This window comes from Ptychodera flava, chromosome 8 (genome assembly GCF_041260155.1).
Source record: "Ptychodera flava strain L36383 chromosome 8, AS_Pfla_20210202, whole genome shotgun sequence".
Taxonomy (NCBI): domain Eukaryota; kingdom Metazoa; phylum Hemichordata; class Enteropneusta; family Ptychoderidae; genus Ptychodera; species Ptychodera flava.
In genome coordinates, this window is record NC_091935.1 from 1846076 (window position 1) to 1868356 (window position 22281).

Consider the following 22281-nt stretch of genomic DNA (forward strand, 5'->3'; position numbering starts at 1 on the left):
AATATCTATTTAGTCTATTCCTAAAGGAGGATCAGAACGGCTAATGAGATAACTGAACGATTGGTGAACACATGTAGTCGTCTTATCGACATTCATCCTTGACACCGACTGGTTAGTATGAACCCGTATTCTTCTTGAATACAATGCCACTAATTGCATTAGCATTCCCAACGTAATCACCAACACTGCCATGTTGGATTTTATACCGTTAATGTTTTTATAGTAATCGTGATCTTTCAGATGCAAATTATTGCCAATATGCGCAATAAATAACTGACAAGCAGTCTTAATCTTAATCTAAATATAATTCCACACTTTATTCGCAAAAATAGTGAACAATGTAGTTTGAATATTTTGAGAATAGAAAACCTAACATCGCAGTATTTGTATTTACTGACTAACACATTTTGGCATTCGTTGTGACATTGTGTAATCGGTCTCTGCTGTATCAAAGCTTTTCTTGTGGTATGGACTGTAAAATGAGCCAAATTTACTAACACTGAGTGAGAAAAATGACAATGCAGGTTATGGCGTTGCGAGGCAACCAGTTTGGGCAATAAATTACATAGTACGCATCTGTTGCGGTCTTTGCAACGTTACTGTTAATAACTTCGCTTCTTTTGCATTAATAACCTATTGCTGAACAATCTTTCTGAAATTTGAACATAACATTGTACACTCCATCGGAAAAATATCTTTATCGTCGCTCTGGAGAGTTTTTAGAATGTCCAAGTAACTAAATTGCAGACTGTGAGATGAACTCATCCAATTTTTGAAAAGCTGAATTTGCTTCTCAAGGTCAACATGAAAAATTAATCATAACTACATGCATGGCAGGATATATGTAATAATGTTTGGTTCGACGTTACTGGCAACTCTAACATTGATGAAGAGATAATTTGCCACTTCCTTTCAAAGGGGAGAAAATATGCCATCTAAAATGAGCACCAGTTGCAGATTGACAGTCACGTGACGTCATGAAAATGCGTATAAGTACAGAATGGTTCAATTCTTATTGGCTTTTACCTGAACAGTGCGAAAATGTCAAAAGCTGGCAAGGAAATACACCTCGGCCTTGTTAATTGGGTTTGATTCAAAGCTAAGATGTCTTATCTGTAGTCACAACACGCAGTATCGTATATATTCCATGAACCATCTACGGTTAGTTTCATGATCCTATATACACATCATTGTATGGCAATTCCATTCTACGAAGAGAATACACGATTAGGAAAACCAAACGTTCTACTTTGAATAAAAAACTATCTCGGTATAAAAATAAACGGTGCAAATTTTCACCTGCAATTGTTTGTATTCTGAACTCGAAATCACGGAGAAGACAGACGAGAATAACCAGCTAACTGCACAACGCAATACAATCTTACAGGCAGATATGTATCATGTAGATGTTGTTATATAACATAGTTCAACTTCAAAAATGTATATAGCCCGTACCTTCGCTACAGATGCAATTAAAATGTTGACATTCATCTGCAGAGAAATAAGGACAACGACTTGGCGGTTTGTGTATATGAAATACAATCTCTCAGGCTGTCATACTGGGTACAGTTCTAGATCTGCATGTTACGAATAGATATCCATGCATGTGTGAGTAAGCCGACAATATATACTTTGTCCATCATACGCTAAGCCTGTTTTCCTCCAGGTTGTATTTTGTTGATCAAAAGTGCAATGTTGGCAAGAGAATCATAGTTTCTGAGTCAGGCATCTTACGCGGAAAACTAACTTCGCACAAACTATAAAAATACAAAGAACGGCCACCCCGTAAAATGCTGTAAACGACATGTCAAATACACAACATATTGCAAATATAGGCAGCACGTATCATGCATGTAGAAAAAGAATATATAGAGTTTCATATATTCTCTTTTGACTTGTCTTTCTTCCTACAAGGCTTACACAAACATCTCTTGACCAGTGACGACAAGCGGGAACCCAAAGCTTTCATGCCACCTTGGGCCGTGTTGAATAACGCAGAAAGTATCATCAGTCCGATGATGATGAAGAAGGCCACCAATAGAGGTTTTAAGTACTTATCTAGATCAGTTGATCCTCTCGTCAGCACGTAATCTCCGAATCCTATAGTGGTTATGGTAACAACGCAAAAGTAGATGCATTCTAGATAGGTCCAGTCTGGCTCTGTAACCTGCACAATCAGCGACACAGAAAACACGTACACCAGAAACAACACAATGAGAATAAGGAATGACAGCGTTTCTTCTTCCTCTTCCAAACTAGATTTATAGCCACCTCGGCTTCTATTTGACGAGGCCCTCTGACTAACTACGGCAGTCGACTGTTGAGTTTCCGGAATTTTTCTTCCAGTTACAGGCTGCATTTGTTCCGACATCGACGACAAGTTTTCGTTTCTATTATTGTTAGACATATTTTTGGCAGTAAGATCTTGGCGCTCGGAGTCCACACCTTCTCGATCAGACAATTCGCTGACTTCGTCTTCAAGAACCCACGGTGCGACCGCCCTGATTCTGTTGACCTCGGGCTCTTTCACGTCGGTCCCCTGGTTCAGTCCAGCTTCTGCCGGATCACCAACCTGTGTTCCAATATTTCGCCGGTCTTCGGGATCTTGAATACTTTCATTTTCTTTAAGAATCCAGTTCTCTCCCCGAGACTGCATGGAAATGGCGACACAATTTGAGGGTCTCCTTTTCCGTCTGTTCGATTTGCACTTGTAGTAATATCGTAGCCAGGTCCTTGCGCGTGCTCTTACCCAGGTGGCAATGCAGGTACCAAGGTTACCAAGGAAGAGCAAGAAAAGAGGTATTCCAATAATGGCGTAAAACATACAGAAGACCTGTCCTCTGGACGAGCGAGGTAAAATATGTCCATAGCCTGAAAAATACCAAACATGAACACGGGTCATGACCGTATATAATATGGATGTCTATATTTTTTGTCCCCACCGCCTCCCTCCCTCTCACGCTCCGTCTCTCTCACTAAGTTAGAAAGCGAATTATCAATAAAATATGTTGACAATATTTCAAGTTTCGTAAAAAAATGTTTTGCATTAAAGGAGATATACCAACACTAGTATACACAAAACACGATACATGCTGCATCGGCGTGGTACTTAGCCCATGCACTGTCATGTTGAGTTCCGTTACGATTTTGCGGTGTGACAGAGTATGGGCAGACTTCGGCGATTTCATCGTGCGGATATGTCTAGATATCATTATATTACTGGCACATATCTATTGCTGAAACGCGTGGTTAGTGTTTCGGTGCTTTTTTCACTCGACCCGCGGGTAAACCCTGCGAGTTGGAAATCAACTCTTAATCCCGCGTAATATCAATGGCATCATGCTGCAATCTAACTTTGTTTTCCACTTTGGCAAACTCTGCTGTTTATGGGCAAACGTAGTTTTGGTTAATATATGGAATAACTTTTCAGAAAACTGGTAAGTTGCTCAAAACGACAGATTGTAAACCATAGCCGTTTGCAGAAGATATATTGAGTTGAAATCGTGCCCGCCTCCCCAACATCTTATGACTGAAATGTGAGTTCAAGGAAACACATTATTTCTGCATTTATTATATATTTTGTTATTAAATTCATTGACATATTTTTGCCTTTCAAGTCCAAAGAGATGGTCGTAACTTTAGAGGTGGTCGTAACTTTAGATTTAGGTCTGCAGCAGTTTCGGAAACAACTACAGCTTACTTATATCATGTATTACAAGCAGAGTCGCCTGTGGTTAGATACAAGGCGAACGATCAACTTGTGGGCATTTTTTGTACGTAACTGGAGCGTTCTGCTTGCATCTAACCATAAGCGTTCCGACAAAAGCACAAAAGACTCGGAGAGACAATATGAAATTTTACAATGGCAAAGCGAAGGAAAATCTGCTATGTGTGCGACTCCTTCCCATATGCACTGCACACTTAAACTGATAAATGAAAATGTCCGTTGGAACTTGGAAGTCCATTGTATCATTTACATATCAAAAAATATGTACATGACAACGTTTTACATCGGTGACATAATTACGATTTACAATCAAAATCAGCTTCCTTTTGAACTTGACGTGTAAAAAGCGCCATTAAATTGTTACCCTGACAACAACTTCCTCCAAATAATGTCAGACAACATCAATAGGATAATTTTATGGTTTATGTATTTTTTGGTAACAGTTGTTGGTTAATTCATCAAGGCTTGGTTGTAATAAATTCTTAGACGAGCAAATTGTCAGCAATTATAGCTATGTGTTCAATCTAATATTGTACATGTCCTTAATCAGGCATGGTTGAGTTCACGCGATTAGAGTTTCTGAAGCTGTAAGTTTGTCACTGCCCACTCGCTCTCTTTCCTGACGACATGTTGGTATCTCAGGATCAGCTCGTAGCAGCTGCCCCTCCCCAAACTCCAACCCATCAAATCGAAAGCGGTAAGTCTCTGATCCTGGCCTAAATAATTTATACACAAGAAACAAAATTGCGAAATATCGACAGACTGTTCTGAATCAACTAAATGTCACATGATATAACATAACATAACATAAACATAACATAATATAACACCTTGCGTTTGAAGGAAGCTGTCAGTGAAATCACACTCAACTTTGGTGAAAATATTTTGTCTGTGGAGCCACGTTAATGTCACGTTTGATCAGTTAAGGTACTATACGCCTTGAAAGTAAAACACTTAAATTTTCTCTCAAATTTTCCTCAAGGTACTTTCAGACACTTTTGAAAATCGAGTATAAACAGGGGGTCACCTTTCAAATGTTGGTACTACAGAAACAAATTACTCAAGATTTACCTATATTTGAAATTCAAAATAGCCGCCATCCCTGTGTTAACTCTATGGAGAAAAATAACATTTTCGATTTTAAAAAACCCAAGATGGTGAAAGTTTTTCTAACTAAACGAGCTTCAAAACGAACCCCCACTAAAGAAATGAAAAAAATTGAGTCAGAATATCTGTCCCCGAAGTGTATTCTATCTTAAAGTGTACCACAGTCCCTCTATCCACGTGGATAGAGGGACTGTGAGTTACCAATCGCATCCAGATAAAAACAAAATTAAACAACTTGAGACTATGATGTTAATTAGTGATTAAAGACTCCACAGTCTTACCCGAGATTCCCTGTCCACCAGAAAATGTGGGACCGGGGAGGTCAAAAAGAGACCTCCACGGTGCAACCTAAAACCAAAAGTTGGAAAGAGGTCAAAATCCTGTCGCGGATATTGTTGACATACATCCAGTGTCACTGTCACACAAATATCCTATCTCAGGCTTTATTTTTCCTCAGATAACAACCACGATTTTACTTTTTGTCTCATCTCGACGTGACATTATGGAGCCATATGGTCACCGCGTACACGACCACAACAATAACATGTGTCCACAGACAGTGAAACCGATGATCAGTACATTCCACGTATTGTCTTTGTACAATTAACCACAAATGCCAGGCATTGTTTTGCCACCACAGTACGTTAATTAATTGAGTTGGATTAAATGAGAATTATAACACGTCGTTGTTAACGGTAATGGATGTAATGTCCAGGGTCTTCAGAACTCCTGTGCCCGAGAATGTTACGCCCTTGTCGGCTGCACAGCTTCTAAAGAAGTCTTCGCTAACCAGTTTTCTACAAAACCCTAAAACAAACCAAACGAGGTAAAAAAACAAATGCTTTATTTTATTCTGACGGTACACAAATTAAAAGGAATACTCACCAATCGTTGTAATGATAGTTAGCGCCAACACGTATCCTGTAAAAAATTCCCATTTCACTGCTATGTCAACTCCTGGAGTGAGAGTCCCGCCCGAGCATTCGCTAAACAAAAGTCCGTGATACTCCAAAAAGCTTTCATCAAGTAGATATGTCACGTTGGCCAGAGTTGAATTGGTCAATGTGATAGAACCGCTGCTCACCAGTTGTGTAATTACGTCGTCGATGATCGCGGCGCGCCGGTTGTTGACGACGCTCTGGCGCTCTTCCTGGTTCGATCCTTCCATCTCCCAAAACACAAACCCACCGAGAAGGAGATAACCAGCGACAAGAAGGGTGAGGATAACAGCACCTGCGAAACTAGCTTGGGTGCACATTCTGGTTCTATTGTCGTCCAGGCTTAGGTTTGACAACCCGCTGATCGAAGAGCCCCGACGTTCATTTGTCCCGTTTACAGACGCCTGGTGTATACTGTCCACAGGTTCCCCTATCTTGCTGTCAGATGAAGTCACGAACTCTGTCTGTTGTTCATTTGCCATGGTAACAACTTGATGGTTCACCAGCCACCTGTAAAATCCATCAAGTTCCATATCAAATCATATCCCGACATGGATGTTGGCTTTTCAACGACCTGCCGAACAACAACACAAGGCTTTACCATAAGTTCAGGTTGACATTCTCACCACAATCCAGTTAAGTTCAAGGTTACAGAAGGCTTCAGATATCACTTTCGGAATCTGTACTTATCGACACAGTGTTGAACTCGTGCTATTACCGTATATGTAGAGAAATCTCTACGCGCCAGAACTGCTTGCGTCTTTCTTTCAACAAGGCTGTCCGCCTTGTGCTAAATGAGACTACTCCCTTGTTCACTGAATGTCTTTCACGCATTTCAGTCTGAGCATTTTATTGTCAGCCAAACAATAGAGAAGGGTTACAAACACGGCCTGAATCAATAATGGGGTTTAAACTAGAATGTTGAAGGTTATACGTTTCTAAAGTTGCCAAGTGTTATGCAAATCTTATATATGACCTTCTTGGACAAGTTTTTGCACAAGGTTTTTTGTATTCCCACAGCGAGATAGACACGCACAGTATATGAGAACGCGTATTGGATAATGGGATTAGGCGTTATACAGGTATAGGGATTTGTGAAACTGATGACGCTAAATAAACCCTGAAGGTCTTTGCTTTCTATGTACCCTCCCCTTCCCTTCCCCTCCTTCGCGTGTTCTTCGCCCCTTTCAGTTTTGGATTATGTATTTCAAATTACCTGTTTTTCAACCTTGATTTGCATTTTCACTTTTTTGCCCCTATTATTGAAACCCTTTTACTCAGAATTCAAAGTTTTTCGATTGACAATTAAAAAGAAGAAACGACAAGAGGGGCCCTAAAATAATGGAGATATTATGGTTTAACGTCGTGTCTCAGACAGAAAATTGTGAAATGGCGCTCTGAGGTAGAAATAGTCAAACTCGATGATGTAGACGGCTGACAATGATGATGTAGACGGTGACGTGAATCTGATAACGTGAAAATACTGTTACATGTATTTGTGAAAACGATCATCAGAAGACCTTCCAATGGCAAATTATTCCAAATAATTATTTGGTAACACTGGGAATGTAGAAACTTTTAGTTTTCATTCTATAGGCTGTTTCATGCGCTAATAAGCAATCATCAGGAGTGAGGATTTGGCGGGAATGGGACTGTTTATATCGTGTAGCAGGTGGGTATGCATATGCAAATAAGCGGTTGCGGCCAATGGCAAGTCAGTTATTAATGAGGAGGAATTTGCTGCTGTGTCTGCATTTTGAGAGGAATTCTGTTCACTTGTTTAGGGTTGATTTGCTGCCTGAATAAGTTATCTGGTGTTTTCCTGTTATGCACAGGTTGCAGCGTTTTGGTTTTTTATTTGAATAGGGGGGAGCTCTATCGATAATTGACCATTTGATATCGTAGTTTATGTTGTTGTCTTTGAGTTTCCATATGAATTTTGATAGTTCTGTGCTATTTCTGTGCTTGGGTGTTTTGAATGTGTACTAGTGGTATGTGTATCTTTGTTTGAAAGTTGAGTCTGTGAGTCCGATACAGTGATCTGATCATCGATCATCAAGCAACGAAAACAAAAGACAACGAAGCAGACGAATCATTCGGTACAACCCCCTCCCTTTTAACAAAGCAGTGAAAACCAACATCAGCAGAAAATTAAGATACACTTTCCATAAGGCCACCCTCTACACAAGTCTTCAATAAAAACACTGTAAAAGTAAGCTACAGTTGCTCCAGAAACATGGGCAGCATAATCAAAGCCCACAACAACCAACTACTGTATAAAAAAAGGAACAAGTAAGTTGTTCAACTGCCGCAAAAAAGACGACTGCCCACTCTTAGGGAACTGCCTCACCTCTGTAATAATACACAAAGCCACTGTCACCACAAACAATGATCACAAACACTATATCGGACTCACACAAATTACTAAAAGTACGATGAAACTATGTACCAAGATTGCAAATCCTGCATTTGTTTACCACTTCACATATTCAAAATCCAGCGGTGGCCTGTGGGAAATAGAACTTTGATTGACAAAACACACTGAGATATGCTAATTACATTTTTTCTCTGTATCTTTTTCAGAAACGGATGCAATCAGTGTCCTTGGTAAATCCATAAAAGAATAAAGGCAAGTTTAAGAAAAGTTACACAATTTAGTCCCAGGCATATGTCCATTAAAAGAAAATTTATGTACAAGCCAGGGAGAAACAGGTCTATTGATGGCCATAATTGCAAGTCATGATGGCGATCCACTTCTAATAATCAGGTCAAAGTTGGGGCAACCTTTTGAAGACTTAATGCCACAGGAGACCAACTCCTAATCTTGTAAAAGAGGTCCGCTGTGGTTTCACAAGCTAACTGCCCTTCAGTCTCAAATATCTCTGAATTCAGATCCAATTTAATGCGACAAGACAAGCTTTTTTGCATATTTCATGTTTTGTTTCTGCCGTGAGATGTTCAGCAAGTGCCCCAGGGTGTTATGCTATCAACATGGGTTATATCACAGTTTGTGGTGACCGTGGTTGTGTCCATGTGCGTGTGTACTTGTCTTGTGAATAATACGTCTATGCGGCGTTTCACTAAACATACACTTTTAATTAAGTTTGCTTGAAAATTTAAAAAAAAATAGAGGTTGGCGATTTTATGCCGATGACGGCAGTGAAAATTTACATTGCTTTGAATAAAGGTGACACTATAGAATTAAATTATTTGGGTCATGCGTTTGATGATGACAGGGTTATCATGAATGTCTTGGTATTCAGCAATCTAACCGTCCACATAGCATACAACACATACCGCATTGTCAAAGGTACAAAATATTTGAGCCACAAACATCTATCGTCTGAAACAGCGAAACATGAGTGCTCAAGGATGCCACCCGCGTCGCCTGCTTCGGTTTTCAAAATATCCAGCATGCGAATTAATTTGTTCAACTTTTTTGCACCGTGTATCTATGAAATCAACGTCAATTTCATGCGTAATACGTTGTGGTAATCTCCATGTTACTGTGTCAACTCTGCAGAGGTACATTATTTTGTCAGTTTGTAGATGTAACTTTGAACTTCTGTCAGCAAATGCGTCTTTAATTATCATGTTTCACGTTGGGACACAGAAAAGAGACACACGGAAATGAACTCATGCAATGTAGCAGTCATCGATACTTTGCCGTGTGTCAGTATCGCTAAACGTCTTGTCAAGGATTGGAACTCAAACATTATAATATTTATACTCCCATTAGTTTCGAACTTAAGTTTCCAAACTGGAAAATACTTTGTATAGACATTAACTGCAATCGTGTTTGCGTTCAATGGGAATGGCTTGGTTGTGCGAATTGAAACAACAGCCGAATTTATAGATTCAATTAATCCACAAGACAATTAATTTCAAATTATCACGAGGGAAGTTTCAATGCGATGGTTACTCTCTTTCTGTCGGTGATATAATCGAAAATAAGACAAGATACAAAGTGCCTACTTGACGCAATCCCTTCAAATGTGAATCCTTTCAGCGACAGAAAAGCTACCTTGTTCATTCTTAGTAAATAGTATTACCGTATCAAAGCACGTAACCTCATAAAAAATGCAACGGTATTGAAAGAACTAACATTGGTTGGAACACTGCTCCTAATTAGAGGCTAGGATGGGAACAAATTAGTATTGTGTAAGGCACGTCCATCCCCAGTCTTCTATAGTACATAACTGTAACAGCCAGATATCAAGTAGGCCGAGGGAATTCACGTTGATCTTTCTTGTCTGGTACTTTTTGATGTTAAGATTCAATTTTACTCAATCAATCAATCAATCAAGAGTTCCAAGATTTGCCTTGCTGTGATATTCAAAGAGGTTTGTTCATGCTAAGTTCCGTAAATATCCCAGAATCACCCAAGATGGGTCCAGGTACACCTACAAGGATCGTCTTTGCAACAGCACCGGTATTACATCGATGCGTCAACAAACCCAAAAACGGAATGTCTGATTTGACATGGCATATTCAAGTTTAGAAACTACCCGTCGACACAACTCTCCCTCTGTATACCGTGTAAACAAAACCGATGCCTCAGCGTCACAAGTCAGAAACGCTATAGGTAGCTCTCATTCGCTGGCAATCAATGAGCAAGCACAGGACGATCACGCTGTCATCGACTATCGTTTGTTGTCTTCTGAGGTAGGAGAGATGGAACATAAAGATTGAGATTTGATATCCGAAATCAGAGTGACGTCAGCATATTAGACCCTCCATGCCGCCAATAATTCACATACAATGTAATGTTATAACAGTTACAAAACTCAAACGAGAACAACCGATCGATATCATTGATTAATCATGTATTCATGCAGACACTGTAATTTAAAAGTTGATTAACCATGTGCATATAGACAAAAGACATTAATTAACTCTGCAAGGCAAGTAAACGATCGTAAAGTTGACAAAGAATTCCCTATAAAGTGTGAAATTACTACCTATCCGTACAAATGGAAAACCGTCTTCTGATTTTACAGTCTTTACACCACATTCAGCATTGAAGAGTCTATAGTATACACACAACTTATACCAGAAAAACACTAACCTGTTTTATCCGCTTTGTTTCATGATCAAGATTTCTCTATCTGGAACATCTATTATCGATTTTTAGAGCCACTTTTACTCTACCGACAGCTGGCTATGTTTACATACATCAAACAAATGTATGATCTCGTCATTCCGAGAGGCAAGCCAAGCATACGCTCTCTTCAAAGTCATCTACGCCGACAACTGCCAGAGCAAGCCAAACGTCCGCAGAAGACGCTTGTGTGACTTGATGTGATAGTTTATCTACACGGATGTTGCCTTCCGTTTTTAAAACAGAACATGTAACAGTTTGCTTGTAAACAGGATTATGACAAGAAACAAATGCAAAAATATTGAATATTGTTACCGCTGATAATAGACCAGAGCTAGAAAAAGACTTTTTTTCTGTAGTCGTACATTGGATTTCCTATTGACGAAATGGAAAAAGTACCACTGCCAAAAATACTGAGCTACTCCACGTTCGACTTCCTGTATTTGCTGTTGTGAGATCTCGGTGTATAACTGTACTTGTTGAGTGTCCGTGAATTCTTTTAACACTTACAACAGGTTCTTAAAATCCACACGTTCTACCAGTATACCTTTTTAGATTATGAGTGATCCTTTTATCTTTGTTCATACAATCGTATTCTGTAATTCTTACACTATCACTGGTCGTGGGATTCCATACATCCTGTGAAGATCGGTCTTACTACTTGCATTTTGTATGACATCGGTTAAATATTTGTTGCCCAATTTTAACCAAACTTAACTTTTTAATGCCCACATTTTTCAAATGTTTGTTCCCACGCAATGGCATTGGTGTTCTGGAGGGTCTGTGGTTTTGAATAAATGACTAGCATGTAACAGTATTGTCATGTCGTAAAAAGACAACACCCTTTATAAGCTTAAACGGAAGTGCTCCATCCTATAGTTTGTATTATTGAATAGTACCCTGGACCCTGTAGAAATAAAGAATCATAATTGTAGATATGACGTAGTAAGACTATTGACTCTATTCATGAGAAAGGTATAGTCGGGTGAAATTTGAAACGCGGGAAAGTTATCATTTTTTGCATAACAATAGATGTCATACAATCAATTTGGTACCATTGTGAAGTTCATTTGTAATTTACATGTCAATAATAGTGGCTTGACTCCATCAACGAAACATATGCACGAATAAATAATTTTTCTTAAACTAATATTCGTATCAAGCTGGTTTATACCTGAAATTAGTTTATTGTGATATTTTAATAGGTGTCACCAATATTTGCGATTCGAAATCGTTTTGTCGACCTCAGTAATGATGTCATTTAGCGCATACTACATTCACTTAACTGACACAGTTCTTGTCTTCTGATTTTTGACTTGATTTAGAGGATCAACATATTTAATGATGTAGAGGGCTAAAATGTACTTTAAAAAGTTCAGTTTTCACTGAAGATTGTTTGTGAGTCAAAAAGGCACACAATAATTAACAATCCCTGAAATGTTGGTGCATTTCCAACAAAAACTTTACAGATGATCGTGTTAGTGTTATACAATGCCAGTGCAATTCTAGTATGAGATCCACAGTCGCTGCTTAGCTTTCAAGCGAAAGGCAAAGTCAAAAATAAACTTTAAAATGTTTGTAGCTACCAACTATAGATTAATTTTAACCCTTTTGTTATGCTTTATTCAACATATCTTATGTAAGATTTTGTTTTTGAGTTAGCTATTTTCCCTTGTCCATAAAAGTGATTAAAATACCAACGTACAATGTGATGTCTGGTAGTTTTAAGTGAAAGGCAAGGGTGACCAATCATCATAAAAATCTACCAAAGTTCCACTGTAAGTGTAACTTTTGGCCATTGCTATTCGGTAAATTTATTCTTGAATAAACTGCAGTTTCTTGGTCACCTAGCTACAGCGACTTGCAATAGCTATGTTCGTCTATGGTCGTAAGAAGTACATTGTTTGTTACGTGATGGCTGTTGTTAACGATTGAATTCTATCAATGCTGACAATGTCTGACTACAACACTCAATATTGGACAGATGAGTACTGACACGGTACTGGGAATTCAACACGCTGTAGATAGATCGAAGACCAAGAAACTGTAGATGATAATACAATAATACGACCAAATATGGTGAAAGTTACCGTATCTCAGTTTGTTGAAATGAGTGGACGCATAGGCAAGGTTTGCGAATTTGTTGCGTCGATGCACAGGGTACTGCAGGCAATATTCGTTTAGAAGTTATGGTCAATAAATGTCATTATTAAACTTTTTGTATTATATAAGCCTTAACTTTATCGTGTCTGTGCCTATATTACCCTCGCTATCTCTGTATAGTATTGTAAAGAAAACAAAAGTCCATATTTATTAATTGTTCCCCTAATCCCCTTCATTGATTTGTTCTACCGATCATCAATGCGGGGTCTTAATTCGTTAGCAGTTCATACGGTAATAGCTATTACCGTATGCGCTGCTGAGTCAACACAGTTGAAGCGATACTGAAGAATTCAACTTACTGACAACGGCTGTCGGGGAATGTACAATAACAAGCAAATAACGGATTTCTGACATTAGATGTAAACGATTGTACGATAATAGTGACGATCCCGATTTGAAGTTGTTAACTGTGTATTGTATGCGTGCAAATTATGTTTTTCTTCGATTTAAATTGTGTCTCATTTTTGTATCCGAACCCTTTGACATGTGTTTTTAAAATTCGACCATGATACTGGTGTTGACAATTTCACCATTCATTTTATCACGCAATTTGGGGGAAATATTTGTCAATGCAAAGTAATAATGGGACTGAGACTGCATTAAGAATGGACCTGGTCTAACAAAGATCTTACAGACATGTTGTTGTCAGTCTGAGACCGTGAGACATATATCATGTACATATATGTGAAGTTTGATATCCGATTGTCACGCCATTAGAATAAAATTTCATCTATTTTGTAGGTTTTAAGATATGTGATATATAATCAGAAGGGAATAATAACGGAACAAATTTTCAGTACTTTGAAATTAATGCAAATTACAACTTAATCGATACTTTCATATCTATCATGTTACGATTCATGTTCTTGTGATCTGAAGCAGTCATTGTGAGAAAATCTAACATTGGATTGATAGTAACGTGAATTAGTTTTATTTATGCGAGATACATCATTTTGAAACACACACCCTAGAAAAAAGACTTTCTATATGCCGAACACAAAATTGATTCGAAGCTCATTAACCCACCTTTAGACAAACTGCCAACAGACATACAGACGCACAGACAGACAACAAAAGTATGAATTATATTATCCCCGGTGTTCACACTCGTGAGCTAAAATGGTGAAAATTCATTCAAGGTCAATACGAAACACTGTTCGCGGTAAATAGTGAATATGTCATAAACACCAAACGGAAGCTGACATTTTAATATGGTTTGTCTCTCGATCGTTATGTCACATTGAAAGAACTTGGGATAGTCAGAACATAGAAAAATGCTAGTATCCCCGCACATTTTATTCAAGATGATAAGTTTCCGGAAAAGTAAATGTCACTCCGAAACATTATATATCGATCAAGTTGTCCCATCTCCAAGTGAGTACTCGTATCTCTAAAGCTTTATATTTTCACATTACGTTAGAGAAATTACGACATCCACTTAAAGTTTGATAGCAATTTACGAGAAATAGCCTTGACAATGTAATTTATGAGAAATAGTCTTATTTGTATAATCTATTGATATTGAACGAGAGTGGTTTAGAGCCCGCTTTACACGATAAGAGCTAACTAACCACTTAATGTTTACTGGAAAGCTTAAATTTGATTTGATTTACAATCCATTCGTCGATGTATGCTTTTAATGGCAATTTTCTGCAGGTAACCTTTGCAAGTTGAATCGATATGCGTGACTTAGAGCTTACGGAAGTATGGACAAAATATCAAGCTAAAAGCAATTGTCGTCTTGACTTATTATGATATAAGAAGACTAATCAAATCTGTCGACAAATTAATCCTATCATTACTGGTTAAGTTTAGATCACGCTATAATACTCTCAATGTTGACATTGAATACAACAGACACAGCGACAGTGGGGATTTTTGAAACGATTCAAGCTTTCGGCGACCGTTCGTACAGGCGTTGACTGTTTATGTTATACTAGCCATCACAATAGCAAGGTAAATTACTATGGGTTACACTGCTATGGTTTTGTAAGCATAGAACAGGGATCCCCTGGCGATCCTTGTACAACATATTATTACAAGGCCGAGTGACCACTATCTGCAAATCTTACATATGTATGAAACTATTATGCCACCTCTGTGCGGCATCCTCGCTTGCTTTGAAATTCCTCCAACCCAATCAAGAACAGTTGAAGGCAACCTCAGATTACTTACAATCCTCCGGACCTAAACTGTGAAACCAAATTTTGATTTCCTGACATTTTATTCATTTTGTTCTCCACAACAGCGAAGACACAAAACTGATTTGACGGGTTGTCATAACATTTTAAGCCCAAGAATATGACAAACAACAAAATGTATGAGAGTAAAGTTGTTTTGAGAAAACGAAACTTATGTGAAAAAATAAACATTAAGAAATTGTTGTTTATCACTGCTGTGTTATTCAAATTAATGTAGACAACGGTAGAATCTTGTGCGCGTGATTTTTAAGTCATTAAGCCGTTGGCAATGAACTTGCCTTGAAAAATGTAAAAATACATTAATAATTGTTGGAATTCGATCGTTTTGAACGCTGTGAGGTTCTCCCTAGCATACCGTATATGATCGGTACTTAAAATGATTTGGTCGCAGAATTGACGACTGACAGACATCCCGTTGAAATAGACAACATTGGTGAGTCTCGCAAAGTTTCTGTCGTATTGTATTTTTAGTGGTGGTTTTCGACAGACAGAAAGCAAGAAATATTTCCAAGCGTTTGTGTGATATGAGAGAGAGAGAGAGAGAGAGAGAGAGAGAGAGAGAGAGAGAGAGAGAGAGAGAGAGAGAGAGAGAGAGAGAGAGAGAGAGAGAGTTTTAGAACTCTACGTTCAAGGAAATAGCAATGCTTCAGTCTTAATCAGCTCCTTACATCTTTGAATCTTAAATTTTCATAAAATCAAAGGACACGATATATTTCCATACGATGTATCTCAAAAAGTGTCAACTCACTGCACCCAATAATATATGTGATCTTTAAAATAACACTACTTTTGTGTTAACCCCTAGTGTAACAAAAACCCAGCAGAAACATATGAGGATTCCCCCTCTTGAAAGTTACTTTATGGATTTGATAAATCTTAAGACCGATAGGTTCGAATTACCAAAACAATCAATATTATTGTTTTGACCAATCAGGTCAAAACGCCGTCAAAGGAGACTGCTGATGGAGTTAATGTTGGTGAAATCTTCGTTCCTGCCTGTAGTATTTGGCCAAACGCTGCGATTGACATTGATTTATACTTACAACGATAGTGCGCTTAGTCGTATGCCTTTGAATACGATCCCTCCACTTTGTGTAACGGCCATGTTTCGAACAAGAAACTAAAACAATAGATAACAACAACGTCACAATTCACAAAAAGCTCTCTCACCCTTTCTGTCCAGCAGTGTACGACTTCAGCAAAGATGGTCGACCCTCTCAAACTCAAGTTTCGGAAGTAGAAGTGACGTTTCATCTTCAAAGATGCATTCATGAGTAAGAATGCTCCGAACGCAAGGTAGAGGGCGCGCCATCATTTCTTACAAAAATTGACAGGTAATAAATCTTGCCATAAACATCAGTTTGAAAACTCCAACCTCGCCTATTGTTAGCACAAAAAATAATATCATAAAATTTTCATGTAATCAATAAGAGTGATAATTTGAAATTGCTTTTTTGTGGTAATCAGTATGTCATTTTTGTTGCCTTGGGTCCATCGATTGTTTTATGCCAATATGCACGTATTGAATGAGTATACTGACTCCTTTGGGAGTTGTAAAGTGTCACTATTTCATATATGATTTACATTGTTCAGCATATTAAAGTGTAGCACATACATTGCTGCCCATCTGGAGACATGCATGTAAAGTAAACAATGACATAATTACTGATGAAATGATCTAACCGCTGTTCAACCGAACAGAAAACCTCGATGTACCTTAAAAGTAATGTTGGTTGACGTTTCGTATTCGCGATATCATCATCGTAATTATTTTAGTTTTAACCGGACTAAACGTTTTTCTGGCACAATAATGATAACCGTCTGACAGAGAGACTACGAAAGAGTGCAACCATAGGTGGGAGACTCCAAACACGTTGATTCTTCGTGTAACACGCCAAGAAGTAGTGAAAAAGATTAAATACGACTTTCGTGTTGGGGAGGAGAAGCACAAAAGATCTATAAAGAGAAAGTTCAGAAAAATTCAAGAGGAAGAAGCAAACTGAGATTTCTTCTTAAAATCTCTCTCTCTCTCTCTCTCTCTCTGTCTGTCTGTCTGTCTGTCTGTCTGTCTGTCTGTCTGTCTGTCTGTCTGTCTGTCTGTCTGTCTGTCTGTCTGTCTGTCTGTCTGTCTGTCTGTCTGTCTGTCTGTCTGTCTGTCTGTCTCTCTCTCTCTCTCTCTCTCTCTCTCTCTCTCTCTCTCTCTCTCTCTCTCTCTCTCTCTTCCCACGTATAAGGATAACAGCATCACGGAAAGTGAAAAACTAATATCAAATTAAAACGAAATGTTCTAATTCAAATGATTTTTTTGATTATGGATGAGTAAGAGACCCATGTGATCTCTGCATAATTGAAAGTGTCAAATGTTGCCCTTGTCATAAGTAAATTGCTCACAAAACTAGTCGTTTATTGAGACAAAATTCCAGGATAATTAAGTGACTAAATACGAAGAAAAGGCAAGAATCGTATTTGCATTTTGTTCCAAACAGAGAGAATTCAAGGCATCAAAATAAACAACGTCCAACTGTACCCTGAATCGTCTTTTCGCGTCTTTACTGATGCGAACTAGAATCAGATGGCAGAATACTGTGCATGTGAATGAAACACACATCTGCTTTGGTTTATACTTGTAATCGACATAAAAATATAAACAAGATGTGGTATGCGCTTCTGGAAAATATCCATTTAAATAGTTTAGAGAATTTGTATCGTGTTCAGGTTCAGAAAGAATTTACTCAAACATCGTCAATATAACTTCGTACAAAACGAATACGCCCTCGGAGACAGATGTCAGGACTCTCAAATTTCTACAGTTCTTTTCTGATCTCCCACTTGTGGGGCCCATTTTAAAGCTCTTTGAGAAAGAAAAACTTTCACTGCTTAGTTTTTCGCAAATCTAGATTTTTATCATTGATTTGGCAAGAGAATGGTTGAAAGCTTCATTTGGGAGAGTTTGAACACAAGTTTTAGCCTTTCACTTTCGAGGCGCATACTTCCTTACTGTAAATGTCATATCAAATATGAAGAAATGTTTCGGTGATGTAGAAGCCAAAAATTCCGGTATGTGTACTCCAAAGTCATAAGTAACTGTGTCTATGTTCTCATGATATGGATATTTTGTGTGAAAACAGTGTGTTATGAAGTTACAAAAGAAAATGAATGCCTTAAGAAGGGAAACATTTTCATCACACATGACATCAATAAATACATTGTAAATAAGAAATGAATAGGGCCATTTGTCAAACAATATATTGACGTGTAGCCAGATGACAAAGTTTACGTTAAATGAACGTAACATTGGTAGTATTGCTCTGTCATTAGGCATAGTACGTGAAAATAATTTTTGAATAAACTTAAAAATACCTCTCGACAGCGCAGGCATGCTTATCTCAATAAAGTAATGAATGTAATACCGATAAATACGTTTACTATCAAAATTTTCACAGCTCAGTTGACGCATATTTTTTCTTTACTATTCTTTCTTTCTCCTTTCCCTTGTTTACTCCGCTTTCTTCCATGTGGACATACGTGTGTTGCCTTCTGTTTAACGTACCTACCCTTCAGGCATTCTTGAACTTTAACAAGCTCAAGACGACAACAGCCTTAAAGTAGAATTCACCTCGGGGACAGATTTTCGGACTCTCAAACTTTTGTGACATGTTTATCACTTGTAGGGCTCCCTTTGTAGCTTGGAGAGTAACACTAAATTTTTCACCGGCTAACTTTTGTAAAAATCGAAAATTTAACTTTTCCCTACAGAGTTAGCACAGAGATGGTGGCCTTTTTGAATTACAGTAGACGTTTAATAAACATGGAATCATGGGTACTAGTACCGTCACATCATGACAGTGACCTACCTTTGAGAGTCATTTTGCATATTAATCAGACACGCGGGTTTTCGACACAGCTACTTGACTTCAACATGTCATGTTCGTTTGAAAAAACTGCTTTGGTTGATCCTTGGTGTAAGTGAAAAATTGGAATGCACTAGGTTATCAATCAAAACCACAAGCACAACTTTCCTGTGTTTCTTGCAACAGCCTCTCCGTAGACTCTTGGCGAAACTTGGCGTTTACGACTTTTCAACCATTAATCAAGAGAGAGTGGATCAAATTTCTCAAATTTTCATGCATCATTTTATGTTTTGTCGATGTAATGCACACAGCAAAAGGTGTCGTAAATTTCATTTGGTGAAATGTAACTATAATATGCGTAAAAACTACGGTGTTTGGATTGTTCCACTGGAGAACAAGAAGCGCGGTGCAAATACAAAATGTTTTAGTTTTCCATATCCACTCTTGTTTATATTCAAGAAGAGAATCTTGAAAAGCGACTCCAAGTCCGACGTTACGTCATCGTCCGTGACTTCATACCAAAATGAGGTTTTTGCTACTAAATAAGTCCTTTTGTCGAGCAGATGATTCAATCAGCACTTCATTTTATACGACTTCGAAGAAAGGTAGATAGCGTTTCGGGGACAGGTATTTGGACTCTCAAAATTTCTCAATTCTTTTCTGATCTACCACTTGAAGGAGCTCATTTTGAAGCCCTTTGAGTAACAAAAACTTTCACTTTCTTATTTTTTTATTTCTCCATAGAGTTAACACAGGAATGGCGGCCATTTTGAATTTCAAACCTCGGTAAATCTTGAGTATTTTGTTTCTCTAGTACCAAACTTTGCAAGGTGACGTCAAATTTTTATTCCTGATTTTGAAAGTGAATGGTTGAAAGTTTCCTCGAGGAAAATTTGAGCAAAAGTTTTTTACTATCGAGGCGCATACTACCTTAATTGCCATCCTATATGTCTATCTTGAATACTGTAATAAGATATCAAAATTACTATACTTAAAGGTATACAGTCACCTGTAATATAAATATGCCCATATATGGTCAAAGGGGCGTTCCTTGATATTCAAAATACCCATGTGAGGGCGCTGTTTTAAAAGCGGCCACCCGCTTAAAATATGTGATTGGTTAGATTTTCTCTTTCCATGGTAACTGTGGCGAAAATTGGAACAGGTGACAGTATACCTTTAATGTTGTGTTCTCCAATAAGATGTTTGGATTAGAGCTACTGATTCACGAACTACAGAAAAATATTTTGAGAAAGAGAAATCAGATGCGTACGCAGACTCATTAACTCTGTGAATGTTGGTGTTTGACTTTGTCTTTTATATCACCCGGTATTGTGACAGCACAAATGACATCACTTTCACGCGAGAAGCAGCTTGAGCGTCGCTATTGAAACTATCGGAAAGGTAGCGTAGATCGGTGGTTGTTGTGGGCCTCTTCTCTCAAAATTTGCATTTCCCAGTGAAGAATTTTGACCTCAAGATTCATCAAAGCACTGTAGTCTGTCTGTATTTTGGTCATAGGGTACACTTTTGGTCAAGTCTGGTTCCAGTGTGTGTGAGAAATTTAACAATCTGATAATACTTTAATTGTCTGGGTGTGATAATTTTATGATATCCGTGATGTTTGGCTTGAGCACCATACTGTGCCAGGTTTCACCGAATTTTATGTCAGCCTACTGTCTTACCTAACCATTTAAACCGATTGTTAGCACAAAAGATAATATCATGAAATATTAATGTAATAAACGTAAGTGATAATTTGAAATTGCTTTTTTTCCTTGGTAATCAGTATGTCATCTTTTGTTGCCTTGGGTCCAACGATTGTTTTATGCTCCATTTAATTGGTGATATGCCAACATGTACGTATTGAATGAGTAAAATGACTCCTTTGGGAGTTGTGAAGTATTACTCTGTCAAGAACATGCTACTTCATATATGATTTACATTGTTCGGCATATTAAAGTGTAGCACATACATTGCTGCCCACCTGGAGACATGTATGTAAAGTAAACAATGACATAATTACCTATGCAAACGATATAACCGCTGTTCAACCGAACAGAAAACCTCGATGTATTCTGCAAATATAGTTGGTTGGCGTTTTATACCCGTGATATCATCACGAGAGAGTATGATAATTTCATGATTTCCCTGATGTTTGGTTTGGGTTAGCTGCAATAATTGTATCCCTGGTGGGGCTGGGCCGTGCGTCTAGAGTTTCTTTCGTGCGGCTCGCGCTATGCCCCAATAGCGCGAGCAGCACGACAGAAGAGGTTTGAGTATGCCAGCTTTCACAGAATTTTATGTCAACCTAGTGTCTTACCTAACCACTTTGTTTTGAAGACGTCTCCTAATGGGTGTATCTACGATACCGCATTACCATTCCACTATTGATAATACCCAAGTTGTCAAGGTGTAATTTATTATGAGCTCATGACGCATTTTATTTCTGTGGGAGAGCATAATTACACATGCCACGTTCATACTCATAAGGCCAAAATATGGAAGGTTGTATGAAGGTTCCTCTCATTTCTTCTCATGTGAGCTGTTGTGTAGGTCAAGTGACCAGGGGTAATAATAATTGTAAAGCGCCTTGAGCACAAGTACCTGTGGATATATGCGCTATATAAGAACCCATTATTATTTTATAATAATTATTATTATTAATACAAAGTCCGACTCTACCTTAAACTGTCGAGCCTCAAAGCCGAGCAAGACATCCTATCGTAGATAGGACTTAACATTCATCTAGGGTCAGGGTACATGTGAATTGGAGTGTAGATTGTTACATCCTTCATTTGTAGCTGTACTCCATGAATCATGTCAATTTAAGGTTTTCAGTCAGTCGTTAAAATGTTCATATGAGGGCGCTCTTCTTGACTGTGAAGTCCGATACGATTGGACCATACCGTGAAAACGCAAGAGAATTTTAATTTGCGTTTGCGTCATTGAGTCAGGCGTCTCGACTGCTTACAGCCTTTCTCCCAAAGTTGGCCTGTTTACACGGAGAAAAACATCTGAACAACACAGCAAACATAAGTTACAGGGCTTCACTGACAAAGACAACTTTTATGTAGAGCACAAGAAGTCGTATTTTCTGTCACTAACGCTCTGCAAAATTCTATTGGTAATATTCGTGAGTTAACGCAAAATGTCCAAATACTGGCAGAAGTGTATTTTGTCTGTTTTCAAG

The 22281-nt window shown here is 38.1% G+C and overlaps 1 protein-coding gene across 2 annotated transcripts; it reads right to left on the reverse strand.

Moving 5' to 3' along the window:
- Positions 1 to 292: 292 nt before the first annotated feature.
- On the reverse strand, positions 293 to 16483 carry LOC139138164 (uncharacterized). Of its 2 annotated transcripts, none has more exons than XM_070706414.1 (3): positions 16408 to 16483; positions 5720 to 6346; positions 293 to 2871 (listed from the first exon to the last, which is right to left on the reverse strand). In XM_070706414.1, the coding sequence occupies exons 2-3, from the start codon at positions 6303 to 6305 to the stop codon at positions 1877 to 1879; spliced, it is 1581 nt and encodes a 526-aa protein (XP_070562515.1). In that variant the 5' UTR covers positions 6306 to 6346; positions 16408 to 16483; the 3' UTR covers positions 293 to 1876. The 2 variants fall into 2 exon arrangements, with proteins under 2 accessions (XP_070562515.1, XP_070562514.1); XM_070706413.1 differs by lacking the exon at positions 16408 to 16483 and adding an exon at positions 6491 to 6769.
- Between the last annotated feature and the right edge of the window lie 5798 nt (positions 16484 to 22281).